Source organism: Bicyclus anynana, chromosome 2 (genome assembly GCF_947172395.1).
Source record: "Bicyclus anynana chromosome 2, ilBicAnyn1.1, whole genome shotgun sequence".
NCBI lineage: Eukaryota > Metazoa > Arthropoda > Insecta > Lepidoptera > Nymphalidae > Bicyclus > Bicyclus anynana.
The window spans coordinates 1,791,151-1,810,628 of NC_069084.1; the positions used below are offsets into that span (position 1 = coordinate 1,791,151).

At 37.2% G+C, this 19,478-nt stretch overlaps 1 protein-coding gene and 1 long non-coding RNA gene across 4 annotated transcripts in view; one reads left to right on the forward strand and one right to left on the reverse strand.

Moving 5' to 3' along the window:
* Window positions 1-514: 514 nt before the first annotated feature.
* LOC112047881 (uncharacterized) lies at window positions 515-6,250 on the reverse strand. 2 transcript variants are annotated; one of them, XR_008251987.1, is made up of 3 exons: window positions 4,555-6,250; window positions 4,224-4,292; window positions 515-669 (listed from the first exon to the last, which is right to left on the reverse strand). It is a non-coding gene; the product is annotated as an uncharacterized LOC112047881 (long non-coding RNA). The 2 variants fall into 2 exon arrangements; XR_002886986.2 differs by having other exon boundaries at window positions 4,551-6,250.
* LOC112047879 (homer protein homolog 1) overlaps window positions 4,232-19,478 on the forward strand; it is a 48,218-nt gene continuing 32,971 nt past the window's right edge. Inside the window, exons 1-6 of one of the 2 annotated variants that reach the window (XM_052888396.1) lie at window positions 4,232-4,374; window positions 9,177-9,333; window positions 14,102-14,233; window positions 15,590-15,766; window positions 17,332-17,397; window positions 18,609-18,751. In XM_052888396.1, coding sequence (XP_052744356.1) covers window positions 4,349-4,374; window positions 9,177-9,333; window positions 14,102-14,233; window positions 15,590-15,766; window positions 17,332-17,397; window positions 18,609-18,751 — 701 coding nt within the window. In that variant the 5' untranslated portion in view covers window positions 4,232-4,348. Of the gene's footprint in view, window positions 4,375-9,176; window positions 9,334-14,101; window positions 14,234-14,284; window positions 14,738-15,589; window positions 15,767-17,331; window positions 17,398-18,608; window positions 18,752-19,478 lie in introns of those variants that run through there. The other variant, XM_052888390.1, reaches the window with a different exon arrangement.

Sequence of the window (19,478 nt, forward strand, 5' to 3'; positions counted from 1 at the left end):
TATTGCACCTGCTATAGAGTGCGCAATACGCTCTTCTAATACATAAAAATATTTTTATTAAACTATCTTGTAGATACTTCCAAACATCACGGTACTGAGCCGCTTGCATCCAGCGTATCCCTGCTCGCTTGATGTCGTCAGTCCACCGGGTGGGGGGGTCGACCAACACTGCGCTTTCTAGTGCGGGGTAGCCTATCCAGCACTTTGGAACCCCAACGTCCATCGGCTCTTCAGCTTCGCAACTCGTTGAGCTATGTCGGTGACTTTGGTTTTGTTTCAACTATCTTGGTAAAAAGAGTGAAATATAATTGTTTCAAAAATGTTTTAGGTACATATATGTACGTGAGACAATAATTAAATTAAATCAAAACCATGTAGCTTAGAAGAAAAAAAATAATAGGCTTAGTAGCTTAAGTTGCCGCCCTTTGTTCGGACGAAGTCCGTTGCTATTTTTTTATATAAAAAAAAAACAAAATCATTATAAATTTAATATATTTATTTTTAATTCCTTATGACAAAGCATATGTAATATAGCTATCTATTATGTTTATAATAGCTATATTACATATGCATTTTTTAGCCCGACTGTGCCCGGTCTCTGCTTTATTATACCCAGCTCACGAAGCGAGTGTCAAGGCTGTCTCGAAAGGTCGCCATCAATTCAGTATTCTGCGAGGAAGTAAGGAAGTATCGATGATAAACATCTCATATTATATCTATAGTAAAATCTTTTTGCAGCATCATTTATTCAACTGAGGTCGATCCTACGACCTCTTTGCAATGGTGCCATTTAATAAACAAGTAAATGGTCTCGGCCGAAATTTACCACAAGACGTTACTTGGAAGGAAAATTAAAATTCTTTTAATGATCCAGGATCTTTACTTAATTTTAAATTAAATTACGATTGTCTTTGTAATAAAAAGGTTATTTTTTGCCATAAAAAGTATATAAATAAACCTACAATAGCGGCGGTTTTAGTTAGTTAGTTTAGTTTTGTAGTTGGCCATGATAGCCCTGTGGATATGACCTCTGCCTCCCATTCTTCGAAACTTCGAATCAAAGGTACCAGAGAATTTTCTTAATTCTCTGCGTGTGTGAAGTCTGCCAATCCGCATTGGGCCAGCGTGGTGGACTATTGGCCTAACCCCTCTCATTCTGAGAGGAAACTGGAACTCAGTAGTGAACCGAATATGGGTTGATAATGATGATGAATTATATAATTATTTTACTTTACATGTTTCTCTAAATAACCTATTGTAGGTATAGAAACACGATTTAAAAAAACTTATTAGTAAGAGTGAACCTCGGCCCAGATACAAACAAGCAAATGCGTAAGTACGAACAATAGTAATTTTATTTGCACAATTTAGTAATCGCAGCACGTGAGCAGTAGCATTGCGTTTCTCACTTCCTATTTGCCGCGGTTTTCCCCGACTCGGCCGTGAGAGATTTTCTGTTTTCCTTTGATTTACATATCCATTATCCATACGTTATGAATTCTCTCGCAGCGTCTGTTTGTCTGTCGGTAAACACAAGGACTACTGAACGGATTTACATGCCGTTTTCACCAATGGATAGAGTGATTGATAGGGAAGGTTTAGGAATATACTTGTCAATGTTATATGTAAATAAGGTATGATATCAGCTCAATGACATCAGCATTCAAACAAAAATCCCGCATCATGATCGTTCTATCCCTTTAGAAGCTAGGATGCCACAAACATACACATATAAATAAGTATTATAAAAAAGTAGTGTTCATGTTTCCTCGATAATGTAATTATCTTATTTATTAAATTTAAACTTTATTTCCGGCCTCCATATTAATGTCCTATTGTTTTTTTATTATTTCCCTTAACGAAGTCGACAACTCGAGCAATTAATAGTCAATTATTGATACAGATAAACATTAAATTCTAGGTTAAAGACGTTTTATCTCACAGCTATATAATTTCTCTTTTTTTTTTACAGTTGCAGTTGGTTTGTCCAATCTATCTTTAATTTGTTAAGGGGAAGTTATTTCTGTGCACTTGGGAATAGGTGTAATTTTTTTTTTGGCTTAGTATATGTTGCATGAGGAACGGGCTTGAAACATGAACGGGCGATGGGACATGGTGCTTTGTAAACACCACTTTGCCGTGTCGTCAGTGCTCCTGTCATTTTATATGGGAATTACTTACAATATGGAAAATAACTCTATATTTCATATCTCGACCAAGGGCTTGAATCAAGTGCGTAGCTACCGCTGTATTAGCCGTATCAATGACTAGCTGACGTCGCGCAGTTCTACCCGCGTGGTTTCCGTTCCCGTAGGAATACGGGAATAATTTATAGCCTATAGCTTTCCTAGATAAATGGACTATCTAACGCTGAAAGAATTTTTCAAATCGAATCAGTAGTTCCTGAGATTAGCGCGTTCAAACAAACAAACTCTTCAACCTTATAATATTAGTACAGATACAGAGCCCCCGGATTACAGGGTCCCTGTATTCCGTGTAAAAGCAGAAAAATAGTAAAATATCTTTTTTTCCTGGGTTTTCGTGCGCCCAGAACTTGGAAATATAGGTGAACTAACTTTCTCTTAATTTAGTGCTACTAATTTTAAACTGAGAAACGGATTTAGTTATTGGCTTCGCCTTAACAATCACACAAGATCTACGACCAATTTTTATGTAACAAGTAACAACAGACTTTCACTCTCACTAAATAAGAGTAAGTAGGTAGGTTATTGCCCACACGATCTACTTTAGGGTTATTGTTGCATACAAGTTTACGTTTATTATCCTAATAACCGTAATTTAATTATTGAAATTGACACGCAAGATTTATTGTTGCGATATCACGTTAACTGTTCAAGTTCATTTGGTCAAGTGACACCTTCCGTTCATGAGACTACGGGTTTGTTTTCAGTTTTCCTGAAAATGTGTTTCAGGCTGCATTTCCGTATACCCTATACGTAGTGCATGGACTTTATTGTCATTTTATTGTCAAAATACCGTCAAGGTATGTTGTATTAACGACTGTCAGTCCCAACTATCCCCACGTAAAAAGTGTAACTACTGTACACCAAGAATGCCATAAACGCATCAACATCATGCTATTAGTACTTTTATAGCCTTCTTGGTAAAATGTGGTTACGTAAATGTATACCCACCTAATCCGTATTTTGGAAAACGTTGTTAAAGAAGACAATTTTATGCAAGAAATTTAACCCGTTGTAGAAGAGACATTTGAGGATGATTATTTGGACAGTACTCTTCCTATCTTTCAAACAAGACGTAATTACTATCAGACAATTGATTAGGGAAAATTATTCACTTTTAAGTTCTGGTCTTTCGGAATGTTAGTCTCCCACGGCGCAGTATGTAGGCTATATTTTATAGCCTATGGGAATGGGAACCACGTGGTTAAAAACGAAGGGAAGTTTGCTGGAAAGTATCCGTTAACTCCCCCTTAAAGTTGTAAAGATTTTCGTTTTAATTATTTGTTATGTTCAACGGAATTTTATCATATTTCTTAATTAACACGACCATCTCAAATTCATTAGTATTGTCACAGGTATTGTTCTTAGGTCCAGCTCAAGACATAACATTAAGTTTGAATGGACGGCTGCCCTACATATAGCGCACAGATGTTATGGCTAACTTCACAGTGTCCTATATCTAGGGCACGGCGAAGGCAACATTACCGAAACTTTTGATAGCTGCGAGAAAATCTAATTTATCGTATAACCTAACCTCCCCTTATCTTGTGCACCTAAAAGTTTTTTAAAATGTATTATATTTGTAATAAAACTATAAAAAACAGCAACTTATAAATAATATGTAAAAATAAAAAAAAAACCTGGAGTTTAAAAAATAATCGTGTAGTCGAGTACTGTCCGTAAAATTTTAAATCTCTGATTTTTTGTAAAATATTTCAAGAATAAAAATTTATTTTAATAGTGACATCTAATGGCCAATAGATAAAGGATTGCTTTATTGCCATCTGTTGGCAAGTAGAAAATATAAGATTGGAATATAATTATTGCCGATAGATGGCGAAATATGTAGAGTTAAACAGTCTAGAATCATATTTTTATAACTCAAATTACAAGAAATAATATCCTGTCCTTAATGAAACCATGAAAATGATTTCTTTATATTTTTTTAAAAGTAGGTTTTATTATTTGAAAAACTTGAGAATAGACTACAAATTATTGGTAATGGTAACTTAACTTCACCTTGTTCCATTCCATTCTATAGTCTATGGTTTTTAGTTTATGGTAAAACCGCTGCTTGACAGCTGTGAGCTGTGGGAAAAATTAGAAATTATGAAGTAGGATATTTTCCAATTTATTGTGTTTAAATGACAGCAGGAAAAGAAACAATGGGGTGAGTTTAATAGCCTTCTTTCTTATCAACGTTAGCATATAAGGTGGTCCCCCAAATTAATCGTTTTAAATCAGAAAATTCAATTTCCCGTAATCTCCGATATTTTAGGGAGGGGATGCATTTTACCCATGCGATGCGATATTTTAGGGCTTTTCCTTAAAAATAGCAATAATTACCTACGTTGAGAAATCTGCACCCTAGTTGCTTGCACTGAACGTATATTTACACTATATTTTACATACAAATAAGTTGTAAAATGTTATTTCGCAAGGCCGTGTAAACCCGTTGAAGCGATTGCAATTTTATCATTGATTGCATTCGATTAAACGCTCACCTAGACGGTAAGGTCGTCGGGGGACGTAGGGTCGTTGTCTATTTTTGTATTTTTTCATACTTGAACGAGTTTACTTTCCAGGTGAAAGAGCATATTAGTACCATTACCTTCATACAAACGAAAATATCTCCACTTTAATGATTATAATTTCAAATCTACTTGAAAATTTTAGTATATTATATATTCTTATATTTGGGAGTAATCTTATATTATTGATATGTTATTGTTTTTATCTGTATTGTTGTTTTGTTAATTAGAAGCTATTGATAAGCAATTATGTATAGACAATAATGTTCATACATGACAATTATGTGATAAGCCTTATCAGCTGTCATTTATATATTGCTTGATTGACATTTTGAAGTTTTGAGTCCAACTTTTGAAAACTTATAATAATTATCTAGCTTCTTGCTAATAAGGTAAAGGATTTTTTTTACTATGTTGCATAAAACTTTTATCATTCATTGTCTATACTAACATTATGAAGAGATAAAGTTGGTGGTAAACTGAGGGGTAGTTTCTGGATCTGCTGAACCAATTTTGAACATTCTTATTTTTTACATAAATTCAAATGGATGATTATAAATTCATCAGCATTTTTATTTTTCTTTAAAAGTATATTTGACATGTATTTTTATAATATGACTGTCATGATGTTAAAAATACTGTTAGGAGTTCATACCCTTCTAGTGGACAATAATATTATCAAACTATTGTCTAGTGGGAGGGTATGGATTGTTGACAGTATTCCGAGTGACTGGATACACGGTTGCACCTGTGTCCTCTCAGAATTGATTTGGCCACATAACTGTGATGCTACTGAGTCTTCAATGGTTTCATGATAATGAATAACTCAAATACAATTCAACTTTTATGTGTTAAAATTTTTTTTCCTGCTTCCTTAATCCAGTTGTTAGACTATGCTCTCGGCTATGTTGGATGGCTTAGTTCGACAATGAGGTCCTGCCTGCCTCAGAGCGCATGTTATGCTGTTTGTCCCTGTCATTATCATTATCAACTGATAATAGTTGTTAATTAATTTAACATAATCATCATAGCTCACCAACCAGCATTGAAGCAACATGTTGGGATTAAGCTCAAAAAAATTCAAAATTCATTTATTTCAAGTAGGCTCAGTTTAGAAGCACTTTTGATACATCAGTTGACAATTTGTACAGATTCTACCACCGGTTCTGAAGGCAGGCACTCCATATCCCCTTCCCCTTAAAGAGGGACGCCTGGTTTTGTGGTAGGCTGAAAATAATGATTTACATATTTTTAGCTTCATTATTTTCATATTATTTTTTACCCTCAGTTTGCCAACTATTGTTTATTTTATACTTTGCGAATGTTAGTATGTTTGTACTTAATGAAAAAATTTATAAATGACAACAATGTTTGCCAACTCTGTATTTTATCATAAGATAATAAATTGTAAAGTGTCAATCTCTCCTATCATATTTTTTATTCTTAATAAGTTAGCCCTTGACTACAATCTCACCTGATCCCTCACTGTGTAATCTAAGTGGATTAAGCTTTTGCAAGCAGGCTAACTAGTTGGGAGGAAGATGAAAATCCACATCCCTTTCTGTTTCTACACAACATCATACATATGCTAAATCGGTTGGCAGTATGCCTTTTTTGGTAGAGTAGTTGAAGGCGGCCAAAACCTCCCACCAGCTATACCTGGACCAATTTTGAAAACCTCAAACCTCCGTCTTATAAATCCAGATACCACTGCGCCACTAAGGCCATCCAAGGTTATCATAATTTCAACTTTAATAAATAAAAAATAATGTATGCAATTCTATTATAAACAGTGTATGTGTTAAATCTCTACAACAAACTTGTTGACTGTTGTATAATAACTTGTGTAGGGTTAGAGTCAAGGTTGTTAAAGATTTGTGTAGGCAAATGTAAAAGTGGACTTAATTGTTCAATGCAGTGGGATCTTCAAAACTTTGTGTGTAACATGCTGAAATAAGATGAAAAAGTAGAGTATGGTAGAGATTTCAATATATGAGGAAAGGAAGTACTCAATAATAACATGATTGTACTTAAACATATATGATGAATTATGAAAGTGTAACAAACCTCTCAGTAAATACTGACTCTGCCAATCGCTAAATAAAATATAGGTCATTATATCACCTTACATTTTCCTCTTCCAAATAAAATATCTCGAAAAATTCAATATCAAATCTCAAATCTTATCTGAGAATTTCATTGTGAAGATTCCAAATTCCGATCATGGCATAAGATGCCCTTTCTATTTGCCAAACAGAATTGAACTTAAAGAATTACTTAATAAATGTTAGATTTGTTTGAGAATATCTTATTGTTAAGCTTTTGTAGATATCAGGCATTTTTTTGGATGACAAATGTTCTCAGGTAATCTGGTGTAATATTAACAATGGATAACCAGACAGTAAACACGTAAGTTTTTTGTTTTTTAGTAATTTTCGAATGCAATTCCTATACTTTAGATTTTTTTTTACAAATCTTGTAGCAGAGGTTGAAACTTGTGAATTTTTATGTTAAACTAAACACACTAAAACAGTGTTGTTCTTCATCAGACCTATATGAAAGGTGTTTTTGGTGCTGAGATCCTATACTCTGTTCTAATATAGGTGTCAACCATTATTATCGCTAATGTTTGACTGTAGTGTTAATGTAACTTTCAGATGTGTTGACATTTACGTGGTGATCAATGGTCATGCTTTCTAAGGCATGAGAATGAAAGACCTCTAACATCCAAACTTTAGGCTGTGCTTCTGAGAATTTCTAGGTAGCCAGAAAAATTCAATATCCCAGCACTTCATGATCTGCAGCCAAACTGCCAGTATAAAAGTACCACATAAAGTGACAGTCCAGAGGAACCTCAACCTTTGCTTTTGATTCATTAAAGGAATAACATAGTGAGGAAACCTTCATACAGGAGGATTTTATTAATTCCATGTGAAGACTGCCAGCATTGTTGACTAAGGATCCTCAGTTTTTTTTTTGTATTTTCTATGGCTACCATACTTATGGTATATAAATACAAATAACCCTCAGTTCATTGTGGGTTTCACTTTACTTGGGAAAACAGTTTAAGAGAGAACAGACTTTTGAATTGTCATTTTGACTTTTGGCAGAGCATGTTGGCGTAGTATTTCAAATCCCAATTGTAATTAATTTCGATTAACCCATTGCAAAAGTGAGAAATGAATTGTATATTAAAATGTTGTATTGTATGCAAATGGATGTTTGTATATTGTTGAATAAGATGCAGAGACAGATTACATTCAAATATCACATGTTGAACAAGAACATTATTTGTGAAACAATTGTAGCAATACTTTTATGTACTCACTCGTATGTAGGTACATGTCTACAGGAAATGTTGGTTCTCATATGACCTAATTCACATTATATACCTATACTTTGCTATACAATTGATACAAGCATGAACTATAGTGCAATTTATCTTCTATTACTACTAGTGTAAGGATCCTCGCCCTTACTATAATATAAGCAAATCACTGGCTCATACCCTACACTGGTATCGCAAGCAGCGCATGACCGCTCCGGTCTTGCCCCCACCATCAGTGTATATGAGACAGTGTATGTAGGTATCTACTTATGTAGACAAACAACTACAAATAGATTTTAAACTTATCTATTGTCTGCGTAACGTGACGGGTAGCAGCGACAGTCATTGTACCATAATTTGTGGCAGAGGAAACACCTCAAGCAGGTCCCAGGACTTGTGACTTTGGGAATAGGTTTAATAGATCCCTTTAGAATGTAATAACACTAACCTTCCCTGCCCGACATGGTCTCCATGCCCACACTAAACAATTTATGATTTATGATTAACAATAATTACAACACGAAATATTATTGCACAAAATCACTAACGCGACGGGCAGCGTGACAGTGTCTACGCTGCCTAACAAAAAACTGAGCTGAAGTCATCAAATACCCACTTATTTATACACTACACAATACACTGATACTCGTACCTCCCCTCTACGATAACATAAATTATGTAGCTATGTTAATACCACCCGTAATCGAGGAACTTGTACAATATCACGTCTAGGGAACTATTGCTGCCACTTTGAACTTATTTGGAGAAATGGTCGTGGTTTCATGTGGCTAAGACGATTATCGTCACTTAACATTAGGTGAGACTGCAGTCCAAAGGCTGGGGCAAACGTTGGGGCGTCGATAGTCAAAAACCTACGGCAGACGAGCGTATATTGTATCTATACTATTATATAAAGTTAAACTCGCTAATGTCAGGAACTACTGGTCCGATTTGAAAAATTCTTTTAGTGTTAGATAGCCCATTTATCGAGGAAGGCTATTTATTATCACCGTATTTCTACAGGAACGGGAACGCGGGTGAAACCGCGCTGTGTCAGCTAGTCTTTAGTAAAATATCGATCATTCTCGTATAAACAAGTGTTTCCTTGTGCAGAGAGCAGCCGATCTTCACGTGCAAGGCGCACGTGTTCCACATAGACCCCAAGACGAAGCGCTCGTGGATGTCCGCCAGCTCGGCCGCCGTCTCCGTGTCCTTCTTCTACGACTCGTCGCGCAACCTCTACCGCATCATCAGCGTCGAGGGCACAAAGGTCACTTGCAACTGAACACTATCTTGAATTTATGTTTCATCATTTTCAGCTTATTTCAACGGCCTACTACCAGGCCTCTTTCCTAACGGAAACTAGATAGCCCATTTATCGAGGAAGGCTATAGGCTATATATTATTACCGCATTCCTACGAGTACGAAAATCACGCGGGTGAAACCGCCCGGCGTCAGTTAGTCTACCATACAGCTCCAAGGGTTCGCAGGTTTGATAACGTAAACATTACATTATCACCTAAATGATAATGACCAGGATCGACGACTTAACGTCCTATACGAGGCCCGGGATATAACACCACTAATTTCCCAAATCCGGACTATGAATTAACGAAGAAAACGAATAACAAAAGAAAAGGGTGTTCTTAATGGGGAGTTCGAGCAAGAAAGTAAAATCTGCCAGAGACGAACTTTATCCCTAGAAGAATGTAGGGGGATGAAACGGAATATCTCTTTAAAGGTGTCTCGTATGAAACTTTGAGCTCCGCTTTGGGACCATTAAGGTGAATGATATCAATCCTGATGACTCTTGGATTATTTACTAGATGCTCCTAATGTAGATTAGTTTTAATCTATGTTTAGATATATTATAGGTGATAAAAATAGTACTGGTTGCATTCTATTAAATAAAACATGGCGTTTAAATGTTATAGCGTCCTCTGTTTAATTATTTCATTATTTTTTTTTAAATTCAGTTGCAACTGTGCATGTTTGAAGTAAACAAACATGTATAAGTAGTTGAAAAAGAAAAACAACATCCATTTTATTACTAATCCAAAGTGTTTATCCACCATAAACCACCGCATCGTTATCCGAGTTTCATTTTTAGCCATATAAAAACATCTGCTGTAGTTACGTAGGTGAACAAATCGGGCTAACCATTCATTTGGCGGTTCTAAAAATAGTTCTATACAGGTACAGCGCGCGAGGTACGCTTTGTTAAACAATTCTGTTTCTTTTTTTTAATTAATTATATAAATTAATCTTGTATCAAGTTAATAGGATTGAACTATTCCATCTAAACATAATATCATCATAGTAATATCATCATTATCAGTATATATTTATTTATAAGGCGGAGGTCCTGGGTTCGATCCCCGGTTGGGCCTTACGTACTTGGTCTAGGTCAGGCTGGTGAGAGGCTTCAGTCGTGGCTAGTCACCACCGTACTGTCGAAGACGTACCGCCAAGCGATTTAGTTCTGGCACGATGTCGTGTAGAAACTGAAAGGAGTGTGGATTTTCATCCTCTTAAAAAGTTAGCCCGCTTCCATCTTAGATTGCATCATCACTTACCATCAGGTGAGATACCTAGTAGTCGAGAGCTAACTTGATTGAGAATATGGGGATAAAATATAGTCTATGACATTTACAAATAACAAGGCTTTCTAGTAGTAAAAGGATTTTCAAAATCGATTCAGTAGATTCAAAGTAAGGATTCTACCCCCTGCAATATCAAAAATTTCACCTCGTTATAATATTAGTATAGATAAGAATAGTAATTTAAGAACCTCAAACCCATCATGCTATGCAATAATAAATTAATCAATAATCAAACTTGCCTTTTTTTTAAATAGTGTTAAAATACAATACAATTTTGTTTTAAAAAAATATTAGAATTACGAGATTATTTTCATAAATAAAAATGTGATTCGATTTTATAGGCATCTAAACTGCCTATATGCAAAACATCTTCTTGTTTTAGTACTGCAGGCAAGTAGCCTATTTAGGCCAATCTATAATTCCTGTAGGTCTAGTATGTGTAAACGAAATACCTTGTAAGGAGAAAAATTAATATCAACCGATAGTGGTCACCAATAGAGTTTAAATATCGCTCTCACTTTCGTCCCAACGCAACGAAAGAGAGCGAGATTTTCGATTGCACCGCTATTGGTCGTCATTGGTCTTTCTGTCATCTCGAGACATGTCGCGAATCTTTAGCCTGTTCGTCACCCGAGTCACACAACCTATGCACGCCACTGCTTATAATATGAGATTACATAGTGTACAGTTGTGAAACTTGTGAGTTAGTTGATGGAGATGGTCGTAAATGGAGATCGATCATACGTTACGTTCCGCACCGTTACGTAAGAAAGCAGATACCGTGTAAATGCGTCTGACAGCCGTTTGCAATAAATAAATCCAATTCTGTGTGCCTAGTGGCGGTTTTCAATGTTTTCACACTGTGACGATCGCGTAAACGTAAGCGCGAATTTTATGGAACTGAAACAGCGCCATCTAGTAGCACTGCTGTATAAATGTTTCAATTCCTTAGAAATTTGCGTTTACGTTTACGCGATCGTCATAGTATGAAATTATTGAAAACGCCCACTAAGCAGACTGATGACCTACACAATATTGACGACGTATTGTGGTTCTCAACTGAGAGGTCCTGGGTTCGATTCCCAGCCGGGTCAGATTAGGATTTTATTTTTTCTAAATAGGCCCATTTCCGTTATGGTGGTAGCTGGCTGGGTTGCGGTAGCTTACGTAACGCTCCTGTGGCCCAGTCACCTGGACTATCCAGTCCCAGACTATTCGGAACTCCGTGGGGTTTTAGTCTGTTGAAGTCCTCCGACATAACCTTGCCTCTCCGTGTAGAGAAGGTATCCATGAGTATTTCCCCACGTTAAAAAAAAGGTCTAGTCTGACTTTGACTAGCTTACCATGGTAAAGACGTACCGCTAAGCAATTTAGCATTCCGGTACGAATTAGCTTAGAATCTGTCAGAGGTAAAGGTGGAATAAATTTCATCCAAGTTAATTTCCCGCTTCTATCTTAGATTAGATACATCATCACTATCATCAGATGATATCGCAGGTAATGGCTAACTTGTCATAGACCAAATAAAAAGATTTTGAAGTAAGCGAAATCGAGTAAGCGTACGAACAGTAGGTAGCAGATCGCAGGTGAAATTTGGAGTGTTACACCCGCGTACTTCGGAAAACACATTAACTCTACGATTAAACGTTGTTTAACATTATCACTCTAAAGCCCACCAAGTCACATTAGAGCAGTGTTGTGGGTCTAAGCTCAATATCCCCTTTCCTATAGGGAGGTAGATCGGGCCTTAAGAAGGCTGATTTTTTTATTTTTATTTTTTTTTCTTATTCTTTACAAGTTAGCCCTTGACTACAATCACACCTGATGGTAAGTGATGATGCAGTCTAAGATGGAAGCGGGCTAACTTGTTAGGAGGAGGATGAAAATCCACACCCCTTTCGGTTTCTACACGACATCGTACCGGAACGCTAAATCGCTTGGCGGTACGTCTTTGTCGGTAGAGTGGTAACTAGCCACGGCCGAAGCCTCCCACCAGCCAAAATAATAATAAAAAATGATAATTATTATAATGTTGAATCGGTCTTACTATGCTAGCCACTCACCATCCAATAAGCCCACATGCCTACAGCGCTGACGGCAAGACATCCGATAAAACTGATCGTGTGTTGGTCGCTTAGACCAAATAACCTTTTCTTGGACTTGTATTGCACTCAAATTCGCGCTACAGATTTTTTGTTCAAAAAAATATTAGCTATAATTTTTTTTACTTAATGCTAGCCACCCACCATCCCATAAACGTATAGTAGCGCTACAGATATGTGCGCTTATGGGGTGGTGGGTAGTTGGTATAAAAAATATAGCTAATAGGTATTTCTTTTTTTTACAAAAAAATGGGTGGCGCTAAAATGGACCTACGTTAAACCCTTTAAATAAAAGTGATGTAAAACCAAAAATAGATTCATTCTCAAAAAGAAACAATCCGTTCCAGTTTGTCGTGAAATATATAAAAACGAAGCTTTTCTTTCCCATACAAAATGTATATTTTAAATAAATAATATTCTCTCGCACGAGTGTGGCGCATTTTAAATGGGATGTACAAGTAATTGGTGCTTGGATCCTCGTTACGCAGAAATCCTTTGTTACAGCACCTGTGATGAAACCGCCGTACGGAGCTTTGTGGATGCGCGGTATAATGTACCGACGATATGAAATTACTTTTATACTCTCAATGAAAGATGCGATACAATTCTATTTAAATAGAACTAGATCGAGATGCAAGAAAACTGTCATTTTATATTTTTATGCCGCTCTCTATCACGGATTTTTTGGAATGTACAGAATAAGCCATTAAAAATATTTCCAGCTCGATTAATTTTTTTATTAAATTTTCTTATTAAAGTTGTTTGTAAAAACCAGCACTTATAAATATTACGGTTATTGTAGTACAACCAACACCTAACATATTCTAACAATCATAACTTTTTTATGGAAAAACATTTTTTGTGCGAAACTGGAAGAACTTCGGAAAGTCCCAAAAATACAATAATTGATATTTAAACTACTGATATAAACGGTACATTCATTATTAATGTACCGTTTATATCACTAGTTTAAAAATCTAAACGCACTTGTCTTGTCACATTACATGTTAACATAAGTATATAAATAAGAAGTAAATGAAATAAGTGGTTAAAGCAGACCACGGTCCACGAAAACTGCCTTTGACTTCAAATAAGTCTGGTCGTTGTTGGCAATTTGAACTTAGGACACTGACTCGCCTGCGCGGCCTACACGAAAAAAAGGAATGTTGTTGACTTTGGGGTTAGACAATTTGTTTTTATGTAGTGGCTAAATTGAACAAGTCTGCTTAATACATTGGGCACTCCTTTTATTACTTCTATAAGCAAAGCTAAACCCTCGGCATAATATAGAGAATAGAAAACATAAATGAAATGTGATATAATTTGTTGCAGGCGGTCATAAACAGCACCATCACAGCGAACATGACGTTCACGAAGACGTCGCAGAAGTTCGGGCAGTGGAGCGACGTGCGCGCTAACACGGTGTACGGGCTGGGCTTCGCGTCCGAGGCCGAGCTGGGGAAGGTAACGTCGGAGTCTTATCGTTTGTTGCAAGTAGTCACAAACATAAACAGCACCATCACAGCGAACATGACGTTCACGAAGACGTCGCAGAAGTTCGGGCAGTGGAGCGACGTGCGCGCCAACACGGTGTACGGGCTGGGCTTCGCGTCCGAGGCCGAGCTGGGGAAGGTAACGTCGGAGTCTTATCGTTTGTTGCAAGTAGTCACAAACATAAACAGCACCATCACATTGAACATGACGTTCACGAAGACGTCGCAGAAGTTCGGGCAGTGGAGCGACGTGCGCGCCAACACGGTGTACGGGCTGGGCTTCGCGTCCGAGGCCGAGCTGGGGAAGGTAACGTCGGAGTCTTATCGTTTGTTGCAAGTAGTCACAAACATAAACAGCACCATCACAGCGAACATGACGTTCACGAAGACGTCGCAGAAGTTCGGGCAGTGGAGCGACGTGCGCGCCAACACGGTGTACGGGCTGGGCTTCGCGTCCGAGGCCGAGCTGGGGAAGGTAACGTCGGAGTCTTATCGTTTGTTGCAAGTAGTCACAAACATAAACAGCACCATCAGAGCGAACATGACGTTCACGAAGACGTCGCAAAAGTTCGGGCAGTGAAGCGACGTGCGCGCCAACACGGTGTACGGGCTGGGCTTCGCGTCTGAGGCCGAGCTGGGGAAGGTAACGTCGGAGTCTTTAGCTGAAGAAACGAAGAGATTGACGTGTCAACGTCTCTTGAAAATGCTCCGGTGTCAGAGAGTGTTGTGTTGTGTGTTGTGAGCCTAGTGTATTCGTGTGGTGTTATTTGTAGGATTTGTTAAGTCAAGTGTTTTAATTTTCGTGGAAAATAGATAAATGACAAACTAGATTCGGTTGGAATGGCGAACCTGCACTGGAAAACACAGTGATGGCTGACCCCTCACTAAAGACCGATGATATCAAACAGGTTATAGGAAATTGTTGGAAGCAGGCAATTCAGAGTGATAGCATCCAACCGTTTATCCAACTTCAATGGTTGATACAAGATGATATTTAAGATGACACGCACATGCCCAGAAAATGCCCTTTCATTTTTATCCTGTTATTTAAATTGTAGGCAACATAAGCTGGAGCATTCCACCTGTCAGCTGTTCAGATTAGGAACGTTTAAGCATTTGGTGCGGCTTGCCAAGATGTCAACCGCGTGATGATGATTGGAATTCCTGAGAAAGTATATCTGATAAGAAACCGTTTAACATGTGACATTGCAACGACGGTGCAAAGTTTGTAATTTCGTCAGCACCATAGATTCATTGCCAAAATGATCTATCTAACTTCCGCAAAATAGGATCTTCTTCTATTGAGTGTGCTTATTTCGTTGGGCAGTTCATTGAGAAGTTCCAAGAGGTGAAAGAGGCGATCCAAGCGCAGCAGTGCGGCGCGACGGCCAAGAGTAGCAACGGGTCGGGCGCGGCCACACCCGTCGCGTCCGCCACCGCCAGCCCGCTGCTGGCGGCGCGCGCGCCCGCCGCCGACGAGCCGCCCGCGCTCTCGCCCGCGCAGGTATGCTCCGCCCCAGACCAATTATAGAAAGACCTGTATCGCACTCATAGTCACGAACAAAATTGTCTGTCATTTTCTGAAGAAAACGATCTTAGATTTGGTATATATCTTAAACTAAACCAGAAGTTTTTGCTCGTTTTTTACACAATTTAATTACACAAAAAGGTATTTTTACGGAGCTCTTTAACCAACGAACACGATTACAACTATTTAACATCGATACTATAGAGACAGTTTCTATAATCGCATTAGATCGTTGATCATATACTTTGACAGAAAAGTAACGTCTAGCGAGGCAGGTCCTATACAATAATTGGTCTGAGTCCGCGCTACACGGGCTACGCTCCACTTAGCGATCTGCAGTGTTATTATGTAACTCTGTGTACCATTCAAGTAATCAGTCATTACATCGTTTTTCATCGTATTTTCGTTTTTGTAATCATCTAATTTTGTGTTTTCAACGAAATGACACAATAAACGTCATTTTACGTAAAGTAACATTAGTCTAGTAGTGGTATTAGCAGGTAGTAACGTTATTTTAACGAAAAACTGATATTTACGTAATTTTGTTGAAATTATCATGTTAGACGATAGTTAAAACAAAAGATCATTGCCACTTGATGTTAAATGACACGTTCAAGGTAATTTCCTAGAAATAACTATATTATATAATCACACAAAAGAGAAAATACGACAAAAATCGGTGTAGTGACTCATTGTTTGAATGGTACACTGAGATACATAATAAGGCCGCAGAACCATTGATTCACTGACCGCATCACTGGCCACGTCATTGACCACGTCACTGACCACGTCAATAATGCTCACGAAAGGTCTACAACGACCCATCTCAAGAGGTGCATCGGCGTGCTCATTTATCGTATTACGAGTACGAGTACTACTATTCTGTAGACGTTCAGAATGTCGTTAAAAAAATTAGATCAAATTCTACAAATCAACGAGTATGTTCTGAATGAGATCCGGCAGTTGTAACACAAAATCCCAATACGTTACTTCAGTTTCCGGTTTTCAACCTATTTTCGTATTTAAAGTTTTAAGCCTATTAGAGAAGAGTTTTTCGTTTTTATTTTTATTTTTAGTTTAGAAACATTAAATTATTATTAAAAATATTTTAATGGTAATTAAAAATATATATGATAACAAATAATAAACTATAATTTTTTACTAATGATTCATTGTGTTTGGCAATATTTTTACAAAGGGAATTTAATTTTTTTTTGATATTAGTTAACAAAAACGCTCCATTATCCTTTTCACTTTAGTTTATGACTGTGTGGTGAGGTTGAGGCGGCATGTAGTGTCAATTAAACACGTCTGACTGCGTTGAAAGAACTTTATTGACTGGTTAACAAAATGGCTATTCATTACGATACATACAGTACATACATACAAGTGCAACGAGTAAAACTGTGGTCGTGAGCGTGATCGTTGGAATCGCTAAGTTGAACGTAGCCATGATAGTCACATACCCACACCACACACTTCTATTCCGTTGAATTATTATCATTCATTGAATATTTTATCAGCAAGTAATATTGTTGCAGCCTAAATCAGAAAACGATGAGTTGATGGTTCACCAGCGCGCGCACTCCGTCTCCTCCACACTACAGGTGCGTTAAATGTTGAAATTACTAACTATGACGTATGTTATCAAGTAACATACGACATAGTTAGTTATTTGAATAATAGTATACGAAATTAGTAGTTATGAAAATAGATATATATAAAAATACGAAAATAGTAGTAAATATAATACAAAATAATTAGTCATAAAAAAATTAAATGATAAAAAAGCTTAGTACTAGATAGTGTAAAATGGTGGTAAACAAAAAAAACCTTGGCTGAGTTTAAGTTATCGACTAATAAATGTCATAAATTAAATTATGACATAACTTGACATTTCAAAAGTGTAAAATAAGCCTAAGTAAACTCAGCCTATTTGACATACCTAAATTAATTGTGAATGTGAATTTAAATTTGAATATACAAAATTGAAGTTCTATGTTACAAATGTCATCTGGTGCCTACTGACAATCCTGCGTGGATATCATACAGTAGGTTGATGATATTTCTCACTTGATTTGATGTTTATTTTAATAGGTTGTTAATAAAGACCAAATTAGTGAATAGGCCAACTGGCCCTGTTTAGGGCCATTTAAATAGGCTAATAATGATGATGAGGAACGAAAAGGAAAAAGTATCAAAATATTTAGACCTTGCTCACGAGATTACCGCCATGTGGAATGTTGAGTCAACTATTATTGTTCCAATTGTAGTTTCAGTCAACGGTCTTATAGCGAAAAGCTTTGACCAACACTTTAAGAAGCTTTCGCTTAACTTTTGGATCAAGGATCGAATACAGAAAGCAGTGATTCTTGAGACGGCGCGTATTGTGAGGAGGTTCCTCACTCTGGAGCCCTGACCACCGATTGCTTGGGCACTCAAATGTCCCGCAGCGGGACGGTTTTTTTTTTATAAATTTTTTAATAGTGTTTTGTGTGTATCGTTTAAGATATTAAATATCACGTGTATTTAACGGTGAAGGAAAACATCGGGAGGAAACCTGCATACCAGAGAATTTTCTTAATTCTTTGCGTGTGAAGTCTGCCAAACCGCTTTGGGCCAGCGTGGTAAACTATTGGCCTAACCCCTGTCATTCTGAGAGGAGACTCGAGCTCAGCAGTGAGCCGAATATGGGTTGATAACGTGAATAGTGTTTTGTATTATATTTTTATTAACATTGTTGAAAATTAAAAAAAAGGGCAAATAAAGAAATGAGAGACAAAAAAAATTATAAGGCTAACTTAGCTGTAATCCCCAGGGCGGGGGCTACGCCACAGTGGGGCGCGCGCCCCGCGGCCCGCTGGCGTCGGCCGGGGCGCCGCCCGACGCGTCCAACGCCGACTCCACGGAACAGCAGCTGCGGTACGAGAACGACCGGCTCAAACTGGCACTGGCACAGAGGTAAGTGATTAATTATCGGAGGATACAGTTTACTGTTGCAATCAATGATAATTTTATACTATAGATCGGTTACATCCCTACAAAATCACCGCAGAAAGCGATCCGAATAATACGGCTACAAAACTGAGCGCACACATGCACAATTTAGTCTTTAATTCCATTATTTATTTATGAAAGAAAGAAAGAAAATTATTTTATTTGGACACACACACACATAATACATATATAGTTATTACACTTTCTGATAGGTATAATTTGTATGTATTTTTGCCGGTCTCTTCTCAGTAGACCTGCCTTCTGAACCGGTAGTAGAATCTTTACAAATAGTCAACTGACGTGTCAAAAGTGCTTGTAAAATGAGCCTACTTGAAATAATTGTTTTTTTTTGAAAAACCAATTACTTCAAGTAATATGATATTGATCACAACTAACATTGATATGTGAAAATTTCCTTTTTGATCGCATCAATTTTCTTGACCTAGTAACACATCTAACAGTATTTAACATCATTGGTTGCAATTACATAACTATAATCTTCATCCAAAATTTAATTACACCATTGGATAGCTGAAGGATCAAAGATAGTTTTTTTTATCACTTGTTTACGTTGAATATCCTAATTATTAAGTTGAAGTAACTGTCTCGTTGGTGTCACCTTATTACTGGCGTCTTTGGTGTAATTTACTACTTGGTCTAACTCAATTGGCCCTATCTGCCTACTTGGTCT